General features: G+C 36.4%; 1 protein-coding gene across 7 annotated transcripts in view; it reads right to left on the bottom strand.

The window, feature by feature from the left end:
- RGS22 (regulator of G protein signaling 22) overlaps window positions 1-24,453 on the bottom strand; it is a 179,188-nt gene that overhangs the window by 130,608 nt on the left and 24,127 nt on the right. For all 7 annotated transcript variants that reach the window (XR_008917546.1, XR_008917547.1, XR_008917549.1 and 4 more), the window contains one exon: window positions 6,338-6,568. Coding sequence is in view for 2 of the 7 variants with exons in the window: in XM_056823271.1 (XP_056679249.1) it covers window positions 6,338-6,568 (231 nt within the window). In the remaining 5 variants the exon portion in view is untranslated. The remainder of the gene's footprint in view (window positions 1-6,337; window positions 6,569-24,453) is intronic.

Genomic DNA, 24,453 nt, shown 5'->3' with positions numbered 1-24,453 from the left:
CCCTTGGCTCCTCGATACTACTGCCAGGCCCCTCAAGAGGAAGATGTAGCCCCTCTCTTCATCAAGGCAAACTCCTCTACTCACACCTTGGAGCATCCTCTTTCCAATAGTTACTTGTTTAATCATCCCTTCTCTTTCAAACCTTTGTTCTTTTTATCCACTGGCTCATTCCCTACTACCTATATATTTTCCACAACTATCTACAAATATATTTTCCCCATTCTTAAAAAACAAAACAAAACAAAACTTTTATGTTTGGCCCTATAGCCCTTAAAGCAATTATTTCCTATCTCTTCTCTTTCACTGACTATTCCTAGAAAAATGCTATCTATATATTTTGTCAGTAATGTCTCACATTCCAGTCTCTTTTCAATATTTTGCCATCTGGCTTCTAACACAGTTGTGAAACTGTTCTCTACTAGCATTTTCTTAACTGCTAAATCCACTGATGGCGAGCAGAGTCTTAAGTGACTTGCCCAGGGTTACACAGCTAGGAAGGAAGTGTCTGAGGCCAAATTTGAACCTAGGACCTTCCGTCGCTAGGTCTGGCTCTTAGCCGACTGAGCCAGCCAGCTACTCCCTTTTCCTTGGTTTTAGCGACATGGTTCTCCTTCTGTTTGACTGCTTCTCCTCAGTCTCCTTTGCTAGTTCATGATCTGTCTTGCTTCCTGTGTTGAGGAAGTTCTACCCTTCAGACCTACACTTTAAGAAGATCAATTTGAGAACTGCTATGAAGAAAGATTTAATGTAGGGAGACCATTCAGCAGACGAATGCAATAGTGAAGGAGTAAAGTGGTGAGGGTCTGCCCTGAGGAGAGGGTGGCAGGGGCAGCATTATCAGTTTATATAAGAAATGCTAAGAAGGCAAAAAACAAAGGTGCTTAGCAACTAATTAGACAAGGGAGGTGAGAGAAAGTGAGGAATTGAGGACGATATTACATTATGAGCATGGATGACTAGGAAAATAATGGTAATTCCCACAGCAATAGGGAACTTAGGAAGGAGGAAGGGGAAAAGGAGGAGGAAAGATGAGTTTGAGTTTTGGACATGTTGCATTTAAAATATCTATATGACATATCAGGTTTTAAAAATCCAACAGGCAGCTGAAGATGTGAGACTGAAGGATCAGGAAAGAGGTTAGAAGTGTACAAATAAATCTAAGAATCATCTGCATTTAAATAATAATTCTGTTTGTTGCTTCTAGTGTTATTGGCTTCTACTAGTCCATCCTAATTTCAGGAAGTCTATTATTTAAGATAAGTTTTTTATTTCTTGGGCCAAGCTGCTAATTCTCTTTTCTAACTCTTTCTTCTATAATTTTCATTTCTTTTCCAGTTTTTTCTTTAGTACTCTTTATAAAGTATTTATATAGCAGGCACATGAGTAGGAGAGAAGGCCATGAACAGTGGTAGCAATCGAAAGTTGAGGGTTGGCTAGACACAATCAGCAACATAATAAGAGAGCAAAAGACTTGAAAGAAGAGGACTGATAATGTAAAGTTGAACTGGTCTCCCCTTTCTCCTTTGTTCCAGTCCTGCCTCCCCAGCTACCTGCTGGATATCTCCACCTTACTTGTCTTATTAACATCTCAAAATCAGTGTCCAAGACAGAATCCTTGTCTTTCCCATGAAACCTATCCTTCTAAGTTCTCTTTCCCTGTTCAAAAGCACTGCTGATGCTTACTTGTCACGCACCTCTGCAAACCTATCAGTTGCCAAGTGTTACCCATGCTATTTCCCTAAGATCTCCCCCATCTGTCCTCTTCTCTCTACTCACATGCCCACTACCCTGGGTCTTTATCACCTCTCATCATCACAATAATCTTTCATTGATCAATGTCCAATTTCTCCCTCCCCAAAATTCATCCTCTGGGCTGTTTCCAAATTGATATTCCTAAAGGACAGTAGATGGTCATTGTCACTTTCCTGTTTCAAAAAATCTAAGTGGCTCCCTATTTAATCTAAAATAAAACATGAACCTCTGTTTGAAGCCTTTTACAAACTGTCTTTCTAGGCTGATTAATTACTCTGCATACACTCTACAATCCAGCCAAATTTCCTGTTCCTTATATATAACATTTCATCCCCCTTCTTCTGACTCTTTGAATAGGTTGCCCTCACCCTATGCCTGGAAAGAAACATCATTCAATCCATCCACCCAGGTTCTCTTGCCATCTGAAGTCTCCCAAGGCTCTACCACTTCTCCCACCTAAAAAAGCACCTGTCCCGGTCTGGACTTCCATGTTCCCTGGAGATTCATCTTTGGAGCTCCTGCCCTAGGATCCAGCTCAGCTTGAACCAGAAAAAAGTAAAATACCCCAAAATGACAGACCTTGGCAAGGAGACAATTGAGGAACCCAAGTAAAACACAAGCAGAAGGACAGTAAGCAACTTTATTACTGCATATTATTCTTCATTTATATCAGCCTGTAACTGAAATATTTTTACTACAGTACAAGATTTGATTTTTTTGAGCAAACATCTTATTTAAAGGATTAGGGGTTAGGGTTATGACTTAACTATAAAGAAGGAAACTATAAGTAAATTAGAAGAATATAGATTGTATACCTGTCAGATCTATGGGAAAGGAAAGATTTTAAGACCAAGTAAGAGAGAGAAAATATTACAAAATGTAAATAAACAATTTTGATTACATTAAATTAAAAAGGGTTTGTACAAACCAAACCAATGCAACCAAAATCAGAAGGGAAGCAATAAATTTGGGGAAAAATGTAACAAAAATCTCTGACAACAGTCTAATTACTCAAATTTATAAGGAGTGAAATCAATTGTATGAAACCCAAGTCATTCCCCAATTGATAAATGGGCAAGGGACATGAATAGGCAGTTTTCAGATAAAGAAATCAAAACTATCAATAAGCACATGAAAAAAGTGTTATAAATCTCTTATAATTAGAGAAATCCAAATCAAAATAATTCTGAGGTACCACCCTCACACCTAGAAGATTGGCTAATGACAGCAAAGAAAAGTAATAAATGTTGGAAGGGATGTGGCAAAATTGGGACATTAATGCATTGCTGGTGGAGTTGTGAATTGATCCAACCATTCTGGAAGGCAATTTGAAACTGCCCAAAGGGCTTTATAAGACTGCTTGCCCTTTCATCCAGCCATAGTACTGCTAGATTTATACCCCAAAGAGATAATAATGAAAAAGACCTGTACAAGAATATTCATAGCTGCACTCTTTGTGGTGGCAAAAAATTGGAAAATGAGGGGATGCCCTTCAACTGGGGAATGGCTGAACAAAGGTGGTATCTGTTGGTGATGGAATACTATTGTGCTAAAGGGAATAATGAACTGGAGGAATTCCATGGGAACTGGAACGACCTCCAGGAATTGATGCAGAGTGAGAGGAGCAGAACCAGAACATCGTACACAGAGACTGATACACTGTGGTACAATTGAATGTAATGGTCTCCATTAGTGGCAATGCAATGATCCAGGACAATTCTGAGGGACTTATAAGGAAGAACACTATCCACATCCAGAGAAAGAACTGTGGGAGGAGAAACACAGAAGAAAAACAACTACTTGATCACATGGGTTGATGGGGATATGATTGGGGATGTAGACTCTTAAGTGATCACCCTATTGCAGATATTAATAATATGGAAATAGGTCTTGATCAATGATACATGTAAAGCCCAGTAGAATTGCACGCTGGCCACAGGAGGGAACTGGGAGGAGGGGAAGGAAAGAACATGAATCACATAACCATGGGAAAATATTCTAAATTAATTAATTAATTAAATACACTTTAAAAAGGGGGGGGAGGGATGATCCTTTAAATGCTGGGGGGAGGGGAAATGTTGTTTGAAAGGGCAGCCTATATCTCTTTGAAAGTTTGATTTAGGGGGGCAGCTGGGTAGCTCAGTGGATTGAGAACCAGGCCTAGAGACGGGAAGTCCTAGGTTCAAATCCGATCTCAGCCACTTCCTAGCTGTGTGACCCTGGGCAAGTCACTTGACCCCTATTGCCTAGCCCTTACCACTCTTCTGCCTTGGAGCCAATACACAGTATTGACTCCAAGACAGAAGGTAAGGGTTTAAAAAAAAAAAAAAGAAAGTTTGATTTAGGCCATGCACTATGATATATTTTAAATAATGAGACAAACTGAATTTTGCCTTTTAACATCCCAGTGCTTTTCTGATTGGCTATTGAAAGAATTTAGTTTAGTAGTCATTCAAGTGCTGCATTAGCAAAGAATGTCAATTCAACTGACTGCCTTCACACTTAAACTATTTGTATATCACTGATTATTTGGCTTTATGTCAAGTAGCCAGAAATGCATTTTCTTAATCCCAAAGTTCTTTCAAGTTTTCATCAAATAGTTTTCTTTTGGGTCCTTTTTAGCACAGGAAAAAGTTTATAAACTTGTAAATTGTAACTCAAGGACATCTTTTGTGAGGGTGTTGTGTTTGATTTGTCTTTTATATTGTTTTGGGGGTTATATGATTTGTCGGGCAGTTTGTGCTGGGGCAGAGGTTGAATCAGAATACAAAGTGGTCCAATGTGTTTACTTTATCTACTTAAGTGACCTAGGCTCTAAAACCATGATAGCAAACTATGGCCCATGTGCCAAAGATGGCACACAGAGAACTCTCCATGGGCATAGGCATTGCTACTCCCTTCCCTCTTCCACTGTGCCTTCCCCCTCCTCCACTCTCTGTGTCTACTGCCTTCTCCCCTGAGCAGAGCACTGAGACCACCACTCCCCTCCTTTTTCCCCTCCCCTGTCTGACCCCAGGGCTACCATAACCCTCCTCCCTCAGGAGAGGAGGCTGAGACTGAAGGGGAGACTAGGTGTCTGAGCCTTCAAGGAGGAGCAGGCCAAGCCCCTGCTGCAGCTGCCCTGTGTGGTAGGAAGGAAGGAAATGGCAGTGGAGGCTCATGCCAAATACCCCACCCCTATCCAACTTCTGAGCCTGCAGAGCCTCCCCTGCCCCTCCCTGGGCCTCCTCCTTTGCTTTTAAGATCCAAACCTTCCCAGAAGGAGCCCATTCCGATTCCCAGGGAGGGCCACTAGGCCCCCTGGCAGACGGCCCTCACCTAGGAGACTTCAGGTCAGGCCGACTTGCAACCACACCAGAATCATTGGTAAGGCAATTCTTGCAAGCCCAGACTTGACCTAAACCCAGATCCATCAGGATTAGCTGCCCCAAAGGATGATTTTGTTTTTTAAAAAAGGGAATCTCATCTTATTCTAGAACCTTGTTTAAGCTACCTCTCCTCCCCCCAATTGAATGGTGGCAGGGCTTGCTGGCCCCAGGACTCTCTCCCACCTGGATTTTCCTGAAGATTGCTGCTTAAGGTGAGCAACATCATCTTAAAAGCAGATCGTCCTCTATCCAGGATCCATTGTCTGGGGAGGGGGGTAACTCTGGGAGGGGGTATTGTACTGGTCTCTAAAAGATTCCCATCATTGCTCTAAACCATGCTTCGCCTTCACATCCCATCCAGCTATCTTGTTGTCCATGCAGGCCATGCTCTGCCTCTACCAAGCTCATAAACTCTCAATCACAATTTTTTCCCACTTTTTTCTGTTATCATAGCATTCAAATCAATAAGTACCATTACTTTTAGAACAGACAGATGAACTGACCATCTTACACAGTGATTCACCTCGATTCCTCCCCAACCAAATTCCCCTGCCTGGCTATCAAAACTTTCTCTAATTATTATTCCTTGTTAGAATAGGCTTCTCTCAGGGTCAGAGATTATATCATTTTTATATCTATATCCTCAAAGCTTTGTATAGTACCTGGAATGCTTAGTAAGTGCTCATTCATTTCTTCATTCTTTGGTATGGAAGAGTAAACTTCTAGAAATAAACTACAACTCCCAGTAAATAGAGCAAGTTTGATGTACAATAATGCCCAGAACTGTCAAAAGTTTCCAGCTTTCTTTGTTTGTTTTTTTTTCCTTTGAGAATACAACTCTGGTTTTATGACAAAGGTCAGTGGGGCAAAGGGAATCAATTTACACAATTCACTCTTTGGAGGACTTTACTAGTAATAGCTATTCTATCAATCAAGTGATATAAATACTGTGTTAATCAATGCTAATGGGACATTTTTACACATTTAAAGTAAACAAAGCTTTTGCAGGGCCAAAATCCATTATCAAGATTTATTTGGAACTCAGATATGTATAAACAACTGAGAAATCAATGAGTAACTACTTAAGCATCAGTAAAGTACAATTTAATCAAGTGCACTGTTTCTTTTCATGGAAAGGGAATCATCAAGGCCCAGAACTTAATTCTAACTGATACTTCATTTAATCACTTAATTTTAATTCAAATGCAGTTTCTTACCATAATGTTATAGTTGATCCTTATAGTATCATCTTTAGTAGAGCCATTTGGTTTCTCAGGAACTGATATGCTACATCTTTCTTTTTCTTTTCTTACAACATCATAAATAGGATTTTGAGGTTTCTGTTCATGCAGAATTCTTTTTAGTTCCTTTTCTAGAATGTGAGGGGCATCACTAACTACTTCAAAAACTCCATAATCCACATTAAATCTAATTGCCTCTGAAAAAGTCTGAAAAAGAAATGTTTTAAATGTTATAATTTTTTTTAAATAAAAGCTAAGAAAACCTACACACAAATAAAATAATCATAAAAGACTTTTAAAAATTCCCAGCACTTCAAACCCCTATTTGAAAGGCATATGGAAAATCTGAAAAGTTATTGGACTGAGACTAAGGTATCATTATAATGTCATAAATTAGGCACCAAATAAAATTAGGTGATTCTCCTGTCTGGCCACTTCAACTAAGCTATGTGTATCTCATAAATTTGCAAAATTTGTTCTCAATGGTACAAAATTCAATCTTAATGGAAGGATGAATCACTGAGAAAGGATGAGAAAAGAAAGGAGACCTTAAAAGTTTTCTATCCCTTTCATTATGCTCTAGCCAGAAAGGAAAAAAAAACTGAGCTCTCATCATATTTTTCAAATAAGATGTGATTGAACAAGCCATCAATGAACTTCCTAAGAAAAACCCCCCAGGGTCAGATGTATTCACAAATGAATTAATTCCAATACTATACAAACTACTTGAAAAAAGAGCTGAAGAAGGTATTCTAACAAACTCTTTTCACAATACAAATATGGTACGGATAGTACTGATATCTAAACCAGGAAGAGCAAAAACAAAGAAAGAAAATTACAGAATGATCTTGCTAATGAATATTGATGCAAAACTTTTAAATAAAATACTAGCAAGGAGATCACAGCAATATATCATGAAGATCATACACTATACAGATGGAATTTATACCAGTGTGGGTTCTAAAATTAATAATCAATAACTAAATATTATATCTTATAAAGTTTTATTAATAATAACTAAAGCAAAAGAACTACCTGACTTCAGCACAGTCGCAGGTGCAAAAGAGGAAGAGGGAGGAGTTACAGTCACTTAAATATAATCACGCAAAATGTGGGGACACAGGAAAAGGAAAAAGGATTCTAGCAATACAGAAAAGAACTTTGGGTAATGTGGTTTTGTTTAGGGGTTCAAGAATTTCTAACTATACACCAGGAAGGCAGGGATGGTTCAATATTAGCGAAATCATTAGCAAATTGACTCAATCAATAACAAAGCCAATAGAAATTATATGATTATCTCAAAAGATGCAGAAAAAGCTTCTGGCAAAATTAAACATCTATTATTCCTGTTAAAAAAACACTAGAGAGGATAGGAATAAATGGAACATTCCTTAAAATAATAAATAATATATATCTAAAACCATCAGTAAGCATTATCTGTAATGAAGAGAAACTAGATGCCTTCCCAATAAGATCAGGGGGTGAAGCAAGTATGTCCATTATCACCATTATTATTCAATAATATACTAAAAATACTAGATATGGTAACAGGAGAAGAAAAAGGAAATAAAGGAATTATAATAGGCATTGAAGAAATAAAACTTTCAGTCTGTGTAGAGGATCTCATGATATACTTAGAGTCCCTAAAGAGTCAACTAAAACTAGTTGAAATAATTAATAACTTTAGCAAAACTGTCTGATATAAATAAGTCCACATAAATCATCAGCATTTCTTTATATTACCAACAAAGTCCAGCAATAAGAGATAGAAAAAGAAATTCCATTTAAATTAACTATAGATAATATAAACTATTTGGGGGTTTACCTGCTAAAACTAATCCAAGAATTCTATAAATACAATTATAAAACACTTTCACAAAAATTTTGACAATTAAAAATATGTTAATTGTTCAAGGATGGCTCCTGGAGCCAATGGCAACACAATGAAATTAATCTCTATTTTTTCAGTACCATACCAATCAGATTACTCAAAAATTATTTTATAGAACTATAAAAATAATAAAATTCATACAGAAGAACAAAAGACCAAGAATATAATGGAATCAGTGAAAAAATGTGAAAGGTAGTCTGGCAATACTAGATATCAAAATGTATTACAAAGCTATAATCATCAAAATAACCTGGTGTTGGCTTATAAATAAAGCAGCATATCAACAGAGTAGATTTGCTACACAATACATAGTAGTAAATGGCCATGATTGTTTTATGTTTGATACATCCAAAGATCCAAGCTTTTGGGACAAGAAATCACTAACAAAAAAACACTGGTAAAACTGGAAAAAGTTATGGCAGCAACTGTTATAATCTCATGCCCCATACAAGATAAAGCCAAAATGGATGCATTATCAAGACATAAAGGGAACTACACTATTACCAAATTAGAGGAACACAGAATAGTCTACCTTTCAAATTTATGGAAAGAGGAAGAATGTATGCCCAAAGAAAAGATAGAAAGCATTAAATGGTGTAAAATGGATAACTTTGATTACTAAAAGGATTTTGCACAAATAAAACCAATGCAAACAAGATTAGAAAAAGCTGGGGAAAAATTTTTATAGCAAGTATCTCTGATAAAGGTCTTATTTCTCAAATATAGAGAACTGATTAAAAATTTTTCTTTGACATTTTTTTAATTTGGCCAATTTCAAACATTATTCCTTGGTTACAAAAATCATTTTTTATTCCTCCATCCCCTCCCCCAACCCTCCAATAGCCGATGTGCAATTCCACTGGGTATTGCATGTGTCCTTGATCAGAACCCATTTCCATGTTGTTGGTATTTGCATTAGGATGTTCATTTAGAGTCTACATCCCCAACCATATCCCCTCGACCATGTAATCAAGCAGTTGTTTTTCTTCGGTGTTTTTACTCCCACAGTTTTTCCTCTGCATGTGTATAGTGTTTTTTCTCATAGATCCCTCTAAGTTGTTCAGGATCACTGCATGGCCACTAACAGAGAAGTCCATTACATTCGATAGGACCACAGTGTATCAGTCTCTGTGTACAATGATTTCCTGGTTCTGCTCCTTTCACTCTGCATCACTTCCTGGAGGTTGTTCCAGACTCCATGGAATTCCTCCACTTTATTATTCCTTTGAGCACAATAGTATTCCATCACCAACATATACCACAATTGGCTCAGCCATTCCCCCATTGAAGGGCATCCCCTCATTTTCCAATTTTTGGCCACCACAAAGAGTGCAGCTATGAATATTCATGTACAAGTCTTTTTCCTTATTATCTCTTTGGGGTACAAACCCAGCAATGCTATGGCTGGATTAAAGGGCAGACAGCAGACAGTCTTTTATCACCCTTTGGGCATAGTTCCAAATTGCCCTCCAGAATGGTTGGATCACAACATCACCAGCAATGAATTAATGTCCCAACTTTGCCGCATCCCCTCCAGCATTCATTACTTTCCATAGCAGTCATGTTAGCCACTCTGCTAGGTGTGAGGTGATACCTCAGAGTTGTTTTGATTTGCATCTCTCTGATTATCAGAGATAGAACTGATTAAAATTTATAAGAATACAAATTATTCCCCAACTGATAAATGGCCAAAGGACATGAGTAGGCACTTTTCAAGATGAAGAAATTAAGAAGATATATAATCACATAAAAATGCTCTAAATTAGAGAAATGAAAATTAAAACAATCTCAACACCTATCAGATTGGCTAATATGACAGAAAAGAAAAATAGCAAATGTTGGAGATGTGGGAAAATTGGGACACTAATATTCTGCTGTTGGATTTGTGAACTCATCCAACATTCTGAAAAGTAATTTGGAACTATGCCTGAACAGCTTTACAATTGTGCATACCCCTTGACCCACCAATACCGCTACTTGGTGTCTGTATCCCAAAGAGATTTTTTAAAGGGGAAAAGGGACTTGTTTGCAGAAAAATATTTATAGCATAATTTGTGGTGGCAAAGAATTGGAACTGAGGGGATGTCCATCAATTTGGGATTGGCTGAACAAGATGTGATATGTGATTATAATGGATTATTACTATGCTATAAGAAACTATAAGAATGATGATTTAAGAAAAACCTGGGCTACGTGATGGAAAACAAAAATGTTTTGGATATGGGAAAGGACTAAGAAGGCAGGTTGGGACATGAAGTCAGTCTTATAATTCCTTTGTCACAAAAAAGTTCAAGAGAAAAAAGTTTGGCTTTACATATATGCTATGAAGTCAAAGAGTTTTATTTAAAGGAAAAAAGTTGGTTGTTGTGGACATGGCTTAAATATAATAAGTTGGGAATATTTCAATTACATTACATTATACAAGGGACAATGTCCCAAAGCTCTTTGGTATTCCCCAACTGTGCCCAACACAATATTAATGAATAGATACTATAAATAGTTGGTAAATTGATATATTCATGCATTCATGAATAAAAAGAATAAAAGGCACTTACTTATTTTAAGATAATTTAGAGCTATTCAATAAAAATACAAATAGACAAACATTAGGTATAGCTTTCTCCTTTCTATGTAATTAAGATCTTGTTTAAGAAAAATGAACAATTAGTCTGCCTCAGCCATTTTTTTACAGAGGAATTTGTTTTCTTGGAAAAGCACATGTCCTTAAGGTTATTAAACATTACATAATGACAAATCTTAAAAATAGTATATTGGAAAATATGGTTCAGCATCAAAATATGAACAAGGCCACGAATTTGTACACAGCTCAGAAGAGCTAAACGAATGGGATAACAGCAAACAACAAACAATCATAACCATAAAATAAAAGTTACTATATCTTGTTAAAATTTATGGTTGGATTGGATTTGAATATTTAATTGGTGGTTGCCAGGGATTTAATTTCTAAATCCCAAAATGAATTACTCAAGTAAATGGGATTATGGTAGTTTATTTTACAATAGAAGGAAGATATTAAGGAAAGGATAAAAGGGGAGAGAGAGAGAGAGTTCTGCTTCCTCACAGCCAGGTAGAAATTCTAAGCCCCAGTCAGGGGAAAGGAGTCTCAAGAGGATGGGCCTTCCTCGGAGGTTTCACACCTCCAGAGAGGCAAGAAAACAAGTCAGCCTTTCACTCACCATGGTGACTGTCTAAAAGGAAAGCAGTCTGAGCTCTCCTGCTCGAGCTCCTCCAGGGGTCCAATTCCACAGCCAAGTGTCTTCACTCTAAGTCTGAGTGTCTACTTTCCAGTCTCTCCTCAAGTGTCCATCTTCCAGTCTGAGTGACTGATCTTTTCACTCCGAGCCCGAGTGATTGTTCTATCCAGTCCAACTCTGAGTGACTGAAGATCTCTCAATTCTTTGATTCATCTTGTGTATCCCTGTTTCCTCTATTTAAAGACCTTTTTCTCTTGTGTAACCTCCCCTAAAATTTTACATCTACCAATCACAGCAGACACTCCTCCCCAGGACTGCCCATTCTTTCACACATGGGTCACAGACCTCCCACTCAGTGTATGAGATGGGTGTTCACACCTTTAGTGGTTAGTTCTCACTTTTTTGTAGTTAGTTCGCACCTTTTGTGGTTAAAACGGGTAGATCTACTTTAAATATTAGGTTAATACTTTTGGGGATTAAAATCTAAAAATAGATAGGGGATTACAATTTAATCTTCCCAATAACGGAAGAGCTAAGTACCTTCATTGTTACACTCAGGAGATAATTAAATCCAATCTTCACAATCTTAACACATAAGAAATAACTAGTTATTGATGTTGAAGTCAGTTCTAAATCAGTGACCTAAGTGCAGCCAGATCATTGAATGATTGAAACAAAGGTAAAAACCAACACCAAATCTATTATAAAAGAATAAAAGTGAGAAGTTGACACATATCCATCTAGATCTACTTTTATATGTTGAATTATTTTTGATTCATAGGAACAAAGTGTGACCCAGTGGAAAAAGCAATAGATTAGGGTCATCACTTGAATTCAGTTGTCACCTTTGCCATTATGCTATTTCTGTGACTAAGTCATTTTCTTTGCTGGGTGTATCAGTTTCCTCTTCTGTGAAATCAGGATATTGGAACATATGAAACATGTGATCCTTTTTGGCTTCAAATCTATACTGTGTTATGACAATCATCTTATGCCCACTTAACTATGATATTACTTTTGAAAAATAGAAACCTTTACTATAGAAGTGTGGTATCATTCATATCCCTACAGGGTTATGTATTACCTTAGAAAACCCAAATTATCATTATGTATATTACATTTTTACTTTGCTAAGCAATTCCCAATTACATTTCTATCTGGTTCTGGCCACACTGGAGATTTGCAGCTGAGATTGATACCTTTCCTCTAGATTATCATCATTCCTTAGAGAAGTTTACTGATGTGAAATGTCACCTTGAAGAAACCAAAAATAGCCAAGAAAACATCTTAGCCAATAAATATGTGAACTTCTTGACAAGCAGTGAGACATGGAAGCAAAGGGTCAACACTAGTTTATACTACAATTTATTATACTACAATCATTTGCAAAATACTATGGAAGAGAATGGCATATTAGAAGCAGATTTACTGCTATCTCCTCTATCAAACAATTGCCCTACTTTTATCTCCATAATTAAATATGGACATGAAAAATCTGGAAAAATTTTATAAAGGATTGGAAAAACTGGAATGTAAGATTTATAGACAAGGTTAACTAGAACTAGACATTCTTCTTGTAGGAGACAACTCTAAGGGTACATTTTAATAATTATATAGCTATATCTATCCACATATACATATATATTTACAAGCATGTGTATGCATGCATATGTATACATACATATATATGCATTGATATGTATATATACATGAATATGTGTTTTAGTATTGTTAATATCTTTTCTCCCTTTAAATAATTTTTTGTTTTTATTTATTAAAACCCCTACCTTCTGTTTTAGAATCAATATCGTGTATTGGTTCTAAGGCAGAAGATGAGTAAAAGCTAGGCAATGGGGGTTCAGTGACTTTCCCAGGGTCACACAGCTAGGACGTATCTGAAGCCAAATCTGAACTTGGGACCTCCTGTCTCTAGGCCTGGCTCCCAATCTACTGAGCCACCTAGCTGCCCCCTAATTTTTTATTTTTTTTTATATGCCTTCTTATTATATTGACTCAAGTAGAATGTAATCCTCCTTAAAGGCAAGTACTTTTCCCCCCTGATCTTTGAACCCTAAAGATTCAAAGTGCCCAAAGTGGTACTTCCTCCACAGGACAATGAATACTTAGTGAATTGAAGTGAAGAGAAGGACCTCTTACAAAGGTGATGAAAACCAGCTATCCTCTGAGATACTTGAGTTTGGACAACAGATTTCAACTAAAGCCTGAAGGATTTAGGTTAGACAGAATGAAGCTGATTCTTGTTTGACACTAGAATGAGTTACTAAAGGAGTTAATTTCTGAAATGTATAAATGAATAAAATAATTAGGAATGCAACTGGCTAGAAATACCACCCCTCAAATCATAATATTAAAAAGGAAAAAATAAGGAAATGTTTCACTTATTGTATTTACAAGAAACTAATATGTGGTTTAGTATTGAGAGGAAAATTTTGTTGTTTCTATGGCAAGAAATGAAAACTGAATGTATATAATAGATGTAGGTCCTTTATACTTAAAGCAATGGATAGAATTTCTCTCTGAATCATAAGGAATCATTGCAAATAGTTAAGAGCTTAATAAATGCTTGTTGAATTTTAAGATACATTATACTCTAAGATAATGTAGATTTCTGACAAAAGAGAATACCACAAATGATCTTTTAAAATTCTTATCAATTCTAGAATGGAACTAAATGATCCAAGCATAGGATCATGTCTCTGCTACTTTGGGCTACTGTGAAATGAGCCAGAGGATGCTAGGCTATATTCAAATAGATAAAATATGCAAAAGCTGAAGGGTATTCTTTCTATTGAATTAGATTGAATGAGTCAAATCTTTATTAGAGAATCCAGTACAATCTTGATCACAAAAAAAAAGGATGTGGAGAGATTTGACCCATAGAGGAGGTAGAGCCAAGGTGGCAGGTCAGTAGCTGTGAAAGCCTGAAACTGCTCTGAATATCCTTCCAAACCAAATTTAAAAATGCCTCCAAAGGACAGGAATCAACACAGGATGAGTGAGGGGACTCTTCCACTGAACATGATGTGAAAGTTAGGCAGAGAGAATGGATTTTCCACAATACAAGGGGGAACCAGAAGCAAAACTGCAAACAGAAAAGGGCAGGCTGACCACTCCCCCACCTACCATGCCAAACTCAGAACCAGGGTATAAGCAACTTTGGGATCCCAGGTCAAGGGCTACATCAACAAAAGAATACCTCAGACCCATTCCTTGGGTCCATATCACTGGGCACTCTAAAGTCTCCTTGGCAGCTGTGAACCAGAAGCTAAGACAGAAATGGCCAACAACATGCAAAGGTCCCAGTCCATTGTTGGGAAAATGGCAAACATTAGCAAGACAAACAAACAGACAAAAAAAACTCAACCTTTGAAAATGTCTATGGGTAAAAGAGCAAAGAGCAGAAGCAAGCAACAGGAGATGGTGAGATTCAAGCAAATACATGCAAAATCCCCCTAAAAATGGGAATTGGAACTGGAAGAACTCAAAAAAGGAATTTAAAAAGCAAATAAGTCAAATTGAAGAAAAATGGGAAAAAGAAATGAAAGTAATGCAAAAAGAAAATATGTTTAAAAGGCAAAATTGGTTAAATGGAAAAAGAGGCACAAATAGCCCATGAAGAAATAAGAATATTAAAATTCAAAATGGACTTACTGGAAAAAGAGACCAAAAAAATTGAAAAGCATGGAATGAAAAGTAGAATGGACCAAATGGAAAAAGGAGGTTCAACAGGTCATGGAAGAAACTCAGACTTTAAAAATTAGAATTGGGCAAATAGAAACTAATAATTTCATAAGACATCAAGAAACAATAAAACAAAATCAAAAGAATGAAAAAATGGAAGAAAATATGAAATATCTCACTGAGATTTGACCCACAGAAATTGAAAAAAATGATCAAAGGGATAAGTTAATTACAAAGAAAATTAAACTTAGAAAAGAACATGCTTGGGGATCAATTCAGTTAACAATCATTAAAAGTATTCATTAGGCACCTAGATCTGGGTTGTGTGCTAGGATAAAAATAAAAAATGATAAGTCCTTTGCATTAAAAATGTTCACATTTAATAAAGGGAGACAGCATGTATGTAAAGTCATTATTCAGAAGGTGGTATATTGAGCTATGTTTTGAAGCAAGTGAGGGATTCCGTGAAGCAGCAGAATAAAGAGAAAGTTCATTCCAGGAATTTGGGGTGGGAAGAGTGAAGAGAAAGGGAGAGGGACTAAGGAGAGATGGAGAGGTGGGGGACAGAGAGAGAACGGCATATTTTCAATGAACTGCAAAGTACAGTGTATTAAAGTGAGGAGTAAGTTATAATGAATTTGAAAAGATTAATTGGGGCCAAGTTGTAAAAGGCTTTGAAAAAGCCAAATAGAGTTTATATTTTATCCTAAAAACAACAGGGAAGTACTATAGTTTATCAATAAGGAGAATGACATGGTTATATTCTAAGGAAAACTATTTTGGCATCTCTGTGAATAGTAGATTAGAGAAAGCCTTTAAAGGGAAAGAATAATTAAGAAGCCATTACAAAAGTCTAAATCAGTGGTTCTCAAACATTTTGGCTTTAGAATCCCTTTATACTTTTTAAAAGTCATTGAGGACCAAAGAGTTTTTGTTTAAATGGGGTATATGTATCAATATTGAGCATATTAGAAATTCAAACTGATAAAATTTTAATATTTATTCATTCAAAATAACAATAACTACATTATATGTTAGCATAAGTAACATCTTTGTGAAAAACACTTTCCAAAACAAAAAAAAAATTTAGTGAGAACAGTGGCATTGTTCTACATATTTTTGCAAATCTCCCATATCTGGTTTAATAGAAGACAGCTGGATTCTCATGTCTAATTCTGCATTTAATCTGTTGTGATATATTATATATAAAAACAATCTGGTATCACAGAGATATATAGTTGGAAAAAGGAGGAATATTTAAATAAGAAAATAATATCTTGGTATTATTATAAAACCAATTTTGACCTTGTGGGACCCTAAAAGAGTTCTGGAGACCCACCAGGAATCTGTCAAATACCATTTGAAAACTCTGCTCTATAATATAGTTGTGAACTGCTGCAATCATTCTAGAGAGCAATTTGGAACTATGCCCAAAGGGTCAGAAAACTATATATACCCTTTGACCAAGCAATAACACTACAGGTCTGTATCCCAAAGAGAAAGATCAAAGATAGGGGAAAATGTCCTATGTATAAAAATATTTGCAGCAACTCTTTTTGTGGTGGTGAAGAATTAAAAAATGAAGGGATGTCCATCAATAAAGGAACTACTGAACAAGTTGTGGTATATGATTATAAAAGAATACTATCGTGCCATATAATCACACACCAAAAAAAACAACACCTGGAACAACTTATATGAAGTGGTGTAAATTAAAGTGAACAGAACCAGAACATTGTACACAGTAACAGCAGTAATTTAAGATGATCAGATGTGAATAACTTAACTATGTCAGCAATGCAGAGATCCAAGACAACTCCAAGGGACTCATGATGAAAAGGGCTTTCTACCACCATAGAAGGAACTGATGGAGTCTGAATGCAGAAGGAAACATACCATTCTTTACTTTATTTCTTTCATGAATTTTTCTCCAGGATAAGCAATATGTGTCTTCTTTTATAACAAACATGGAAATATGTATTGCATGATAGCACAAGTACAGCCAATATTTATTATATTACCTGCTATCTTGAGGAGGAGGAAGGGTTGGAAAGGAGGGACAGAACATGAATCTCAAAATGTCAGAAAATAATTAGTAAAATTGTATCTCCATGCAATCTGGAAAAATATATGAAATGAAGAAAAATTTTTAAAAAGAAAACTCTTGGTCTAGGAAATAGATTATAAGGTCCTGACTTAAGGGGATAGCTCTGAGAGCAAAGAAGAAGGCTTAGATACAAGAGATATGGTGGACATCAAGAGCTGGCAACTGATTAGGAGTATAGGGTGAAGAGTAAAAGATTATATACCAAAGTTGTAAATCTAGGTAATATTAAAAATGATGGTAAATTCAGAAAAAGTAATTGCAGATACGGACTGCAGTTTGGAGGAAAAGCTGAAAGGTGTTGGATAAAGTCTCCTGAACTAATGTAATAGTTGTGCCAGTAGAGAGAGAAGGGGTAGGATATAAGGGACATGAAGGCAGAAATAGCATGGTCTGGCAACAAACTATATATATGAATTGAGAAAAAAATGAGGAATCAAGAATAATGCCAAGGCAAAATTGGGACATTAATGCATTGCTGGTGGAGTTGTGAATTGATCTAACCATTCTAAAAGGCAATTTGGAACTATGCCCAAAGGACTTTAAAAGACTATTTGCCCTTTGATCCAGCCATAGCACTGCTGTGTTTATACCCCAAAGAGGTAATATGGAAAAAAGACTTGTACAAGAATATTCATAGCTGTGCTCTTTGTGGTGGCAAAAAATTGGGGAATGGCTGAATACTATTGTGCTCAAAGGAAAAATGAACTGGAGAAATTCCATGTGAACTGGAATGACCTCCAGGAATTGATGCAGAATGAAAGGAGCAGAACCAGAATACACTATGGTACAATGGAACATAATGGACTTCTCTACTAGCAGCAATGCAATGATCCAGGACAATTCTGAGGGAGTTATAAGGAAGAACACTATCCACATCCAGAGAAAGAACTGTGGGAGTAGAAACATAGAAGAAAAACAACTGCTTGATCACATGGGTCGATGGGGATATGATTGGGGATGTAGACTCTTCAGCGATCACCCTCAGTGCAAATATTGATAATATGGAAATAGGTCTTGATCAATGACACATGTAAAACCCAGTGGAATTGAGTGTTGGCTACGTGGGGAGAGGAGGGAGGCGGAGAGGGAAGGAACATGAATTATATAACCATGGAAAAGTATTCTAAATTAATTAAATAAAAATTTTCAAATCTTAAAAAAAATGCCTAGGTTAAAAAACTGGGAGACTAGAAGAATGGTAGTACTCTCAACAAACATAGAAAATTTTGTAAGGGAATAGGTTTGGGGGTAAAGACAATGTATTGTGTTTTGGGAATGCTGAATTTGTCTTTGAGGAATCTAATTTGAATTGTCTAAATAGGCAGTTGATGAAGTACAAGTATAGGTTTAAGAGACTTGACTTGGGTATTTAGATCTGTGAGTCAACTGCACAGAAATGACTGATGAGGTCAAAACAAGTGAAAGCACAGAGAGATAAAAGAGGACTCAGGGCAGAAGCCTGACACATCCACAGTTAAGAGACATGATGCAGATGATCAACCCTCAAAGGAGACAGAGAAGAAGAATTCAGATAGGTAGGCAGAGAAACAAGAGAGAAATAATTACTAAAACCAAGAGAGAAGAGAAAGTCTAAGAAAAGCAAGTGGTCAACAGTGTCCAATACAGTAGAGATGTCAAGAAAGATAAGAACTAGAAGAAAAATTAAAGCATTATTTGATAAGTAATCAGAATTTTTTGAGAGAAAAGTTTCAGCTGATTGATGAGGTTACAATCAAAAGGCAATATTGCTTATGTAACTTTTTTCTAGTTTGGCTAAGAAAGAGGGAGGATACAGGCAAATAGCTTGAGAATTGGTAGGGTCATATTTTTAAAGATGGTAGAGATTTGAGCATATTTAAAGTTAGTAGAGAAGAAAGTTAGTGTATATATGTGTATATATATATATATACATAGCCCTTCTACATCCCAGGGATTGGGCACCTCATAGCTCTTCTACATCTCAGGGATTGGGCACCTCCTTGTGATTTGGAAAATTTCTACAAAAATTTTTGGTCATCTCTTCATACTAGAAAAGAAGTCTGAAATTTTTCTTTTCTAGGGTGTTTACAGTACCTTATTTTAAAATCTGGCTTAACCACATAAATCATCAGCATTTCTATATATTTCCAACAAAAAACCAGTAGCAAGAATTAGAAAGAGAAACTCCATTTAAAATCACTCTAAACAATATAAAATATTTGGGAATCTATCTGCCAAGACAAACACAGGAATTATATGAACACAATTACATAACATTTTTCACACAAATAGAAGTAGATCTAAATAATTGTAAAAACATTAATATGCTCATGGGTAGACCAAGCTAATATAACAGAAATGAGAATCCTACCTAAATTAAATTTATTTACTCAGTCCCATACCTATCAAACTTCCAAAAAACTATTTTATAGAACTAAAAAATATTACAAAAATTTCATCCAGAAGAACAAAAAATCATATGAAGGGAACTAATAAAAAAAATGTGAAGGATGGTGGCCTAGCAGTGGTTTAACCATACTTATAAAGCAGTGGGCATCAAAACAATCTGGTAGTGGCTAAGAAATAGAAGAGTGGATCAATGGCATAGATGAGAGATAAATGACCTAAGCAATCTAGTGTTTGATAAACCCAAAAATCCCATCATTGGGGATAAGAACTCAGTGTTTGACAAAAACTGCTGGAAAAAATTAGAAAATAGTATGGTGAAAATTAGGTTTAGATCAATATCCCAACCCCACCCCACCTCTCAGACTGAATGCCATGCCTGACCCCACCCTAGAGCCTGTGTACTGTGCCCTTCCCCCCCACCAAGTGCCAGGTGTGCCCCCCCCCTTTACACCACACAGAAGGAAGAAAGCACTCCCATTGGGCTGCTGGGCAGAGGGGCAGGTAAAGTGAGGAGTACGTGTAGAGAGGGGGAGGGGAGTAACCCAAGTACTCTGCTTCCTTCCAGTTCTGCTGCCTATGAGTGGCCCACCTTATCCCCTGTGCATTCCCATTGGCTCCTGGGCAGAGGTGAGGGGATATGAAGAAATGTCATCAGACACGGTGGAAATGGGGAGATGAGCAGCTCTGCCCAAGTCCCTTCTGCCTTTCTAGTAATGAACTCTGGTGGAGGAAGGGCAGCACATGCACCCACAGAGAGTGAGCACTCTGTGTGCCATCTTAGTGTGTGCACCACAGGTTGATTATAACCACCTGTAATGGGGAAAAAAGAGATTTTTATAAAAAAGTTGGACTGGATTATTTAAAATTAGGGTTGCCAAGAATTTAATTAATTCCAGAGATTTATTTAATAATTTATTTACAAAATATAGAAAGAGTAAAAGTAAGAAAATGAGAGAGAGGATGGGGTAAGATATCTAGCCTAAACACTAAGTATTTTGCTCTGACATCTGGCTCAAAAACAGGTAAGGGAGTTTAGTCTTTGAGCTGAGGACCTGGGGTTGCAGGGATTCTCTCTAAAGAAGTAGGTCTCTCCTGAGGCTAGTCTCTACAGAAAATCCAGGAAAGGAGTCAGTTCTTTCACTCACCATTTGTCAATCCAAAGGGAAAGACTGAAGAACAGTCTCACCAAGTACAGGGTCTCAGACCTAGTCAGCAGATTCTTCACCAGCCTCCAACTTGAACTCAGAACTCTGAAGAATGAGAGCAGTCAGAAGTCCCAAGCACAAAGAACTCGAGAACTCTCCGAAGAAGAAGTCAAAGTTGTCCCAGGAAGTTGTAATTCCCTTTTAAAGACACTTTCTTTTGCATCACTTCCTATGCCTTCTTCCACTTTTACATCTACCAATTACGATTGAAGCTTTGCTTAGGATTGCCTAGGACGCAGTCAGTTTGATTCTGATTCATCACCCACTATCACACATGTGGGTCATAGATCTCCCCCACTCAAGTGTGAATGGGGTATTTACACTTTTGGTAATTAAATCTAAAAACGGGCAGGGGAGTTAATTTAATCTTCACAATTAGCGGAGAGATTTAGTTTAACCTTCACAAGCCCTATACCAAGAGTTCAAACCAATAAATTCAAAATAGATATATGATTTAAACATAAAGAGTAATACAAGTAAATAAGGTGAATGTAGAATATTTTACCTATCAGATCTATGGAGAAGGGAAGAATTTCAGACCAAACAAAACTAGAGAACATTATAAGATGTAAAATGAATAATTTTAATTATATTAAATTAAAAAGGTTTTGTACAAACAAAACTAATGCAACAAGATTTGAAGGGAAGCAACAAATTAGAAAAATATTTTTATGACAAATTTCTCTTGAGAAAGTTCTAATTTCTCAAATATATAAAGAACTAAGTCAAATTTATAAGAAACCAAGCCATTCCCCAATTGATAAATGATCAAGGATATGAATAGGCAGCTCTCAGATGAATAAATCAAAGCTATCAATAATCATATGAAAAAATGTTCTAAATCACTCTTGATAAGAGAAATGTAAATCCAAACAACTCTGAGGTACCACCTTACACCTAGTAGATTAGCCAATATGACAGTAAAGGAAAATAAATGTAGGAGGGGATGTGGCAAAATTGGAACACTGATGGTGGAGTTGTGAACTGATCTAACCATTCTGGAAGGTATTTTGGAATTATGCCCAAAGGGCTTCAAAAAGAATGCAAACCCTTTAATCTAGCAATACCACTACTAGCTATGTATCCCAAAGAGATTGAAAAGATGGGAAAGGGGCTGTTTGTACAAAAATATTTATATCTGTGCTTTTTGTGGTGGCAAACAATTGGAAACTAAAGGTATGTCCCTCAATTAGAGAATGGCTGAATAAACTGTGGTATATAATAGTGATGGAATACTATTGTGCTATAAGGAATGATGAATGGAATGACTCCAGAAAGGGCTGGAAAGACCTACATGAACTGATGCAGAGTGAAATAAGCAGAACCAGGAGAACACTATACACAGTAACTGCAATATTGTGGAACAATCAAATGTGATAGACTGCTATAAATCATAAATGTAAAAAATACAATGATCCAAGGACAATCCTGAAGGACTTATGAAAAAGAACACTATCCACCTCTAAAGAAAGAACTGTTGGAGTAGAAATGAAGATGAAAACATGATTTTATCACTTGTTTATTTGGGTATATGATTTGGGATTTTGGTTTTATGAGATTATTCTCTTACAAAAATGAATAATATGGAAATGTTTTGAGTAATAATACCTGTATAACCCCAGTGAAATTGTGTATCAGCTCTAGGAGGAAGGAGGAAAGAGGGAAGAGAGAAAACATGAATTGTGTAAATTTGGAAAACTTGTATGTACATCTGTTATTGGAATAAAAGAAAGAAAAAAATAATAAAATTAAATCTCGGTTAAGTATTTGGTCATAGCCTATATAGTTTCTAAACTTTTTCTATGTCATCTTCTGACCTTTGTGTGTCATCTGGGGCTTCAGCAAAACTCTCCAAAAATCCCATTTAATTTCATATGCAGACCTATGATATGTCAAAGCCATGTTGAAGATAAGTCACAATGTGGAAAGAATGCCTGTATGTATGTCTATTTATCTGTCCTGAATGACTTAAAATATCTGTCTACCTTAAAAGCTGGATACTAGACTAGATGATTTCTTGAAATCTCTTCTTGTCTAGGATTCTAAGATTTTTCTATTCATTCAATTCATATCATTTCTAGAGGAAGAGATCATAGAGCATACACATTTAAGATGATTGAGAGGAATTTAGAGATTCTTTATTTCTTTATGTCATGGATCCTTTATGACAGTCTGCTGATGCCTACAGACCCCTTCTCATAAAATACATAGGATTACAAAGAAAACTAAACATATTAAAATACTTATGAAAATATTAAAAAAAAAAAAACAAGTTCAGATGGCCTAGCCAGGTGGCTCAGTAGATTAAGAGATAGGCCTAGAGATGGGAGGTCTTGGGTTCAAATGTGACCTCAGATACTTTTAGCTGTGTAATCCTGGGGCAAGTCTCTTGACCCCTCATTGCTAGTACTTACCATCCTTCAGCCTTGAAACTAATACACAGTATTGAATCTAAGACAGAAGGAAAGGATTTAAAAAAAAGTTCACAAACCCCAAGTTAAAGACTCTGGCATAACAGAGAGAATTCTAAATGTGAATTCAGGAAAACCTAACTGTTTAACCTTGGTAAGTCCCCTCCTTTCTCTGAGACTGTTTCCTCCTCTGGAAAATCAGAAGGGTGAACTAGATCTCCACAAACTTCTTTTCTAGTTCTAAATCTCTAAGCCCCTCCTACCCCTACTTTATTAAAAAAAACAAAACACCTAAGAACTTTTAAAAGATAATTAACCTAAATTCACACAATCTATAGCACAAAGTCCCCCAAAGTGAATCTTTTCTACATCATTTCTGACAGAGGATCATTCAGTCTCTATTTAAATACCCTCTAAAGAAAAGAATCTCATTATCTATCTTCCCCCAAAAGGGCAGCCTATTCCACTGGAGGACAGACTATGTATTAAAAAGATCTTTATTTTGAGCCTAAGTCTCTTTATAAATTTCACTCATTGGTTATACTTTGACTTTTTAAGAAACACAGAACAAATGTGTTATTTTTTCTATTTGACAGTCCCTTAGACCTCTTCTCTCTGCTTGTTCTTTTCTTGCCCAGGCTAAACAAAGCCAGGTCCTCCAAACCCATATTGGTCACCCTCATCTAGCTGACCTGCCAGGGTCTTTGCAAACACTTATGCTTTTAGGGTAATGAAGCAAGAAGCAATGAGGCAAGAGGCATGGAACACATATGTCTTTGATCCTAAGAAAGACAAAGCCTTGTCTCTCACTTTTACAAATGACCTTCATGTATGTGTGTGTGTGTGTGTGGATAGATAGATAGATAGATAGATAGATAGATAGATAGATAGATAGATAGAGATATTCCTTTACCCACTATATGTTGATTTGAGAGCCTTCTAAATCTTAAGAACATTATTCCCAAAGTCAGCTTGAGCAGTGAGAAGGAACAAATATCAGGAGTCTTCACATCAAAAGGCTGAATAGGCAAGACTTCAGATGGCAACCATTTTTTCTCTTGGTTAACCAACAGCAACATCTTCAGTTTAAATATCACCTAAATTTCTCCAAAGGCTGCTACTAATTGGGCAGATTTTCTTTGACCAAATGTACTTTAAGAATATCTATTTTAT

This window comes from Monodelphis domestica, chromosome 3 (genome assembly GCF_027887165.1).
Source record: "Monodelphis domestica isolate mMonDom1 chromosome 3, mMonDom1.pri, whole genome shotgun sequence".
NCBI lineage: Eukaryota > Metazoa > Chordata > Mammalia > Didelphimorphia > Didelphidae > Monodelphis > Monodelphis domestica.
The sequence above is the reverse complement of the archived record's forward strand: the minus strand, read 5'-3'. Positions and strand labels throughout refer to the sequence as shown.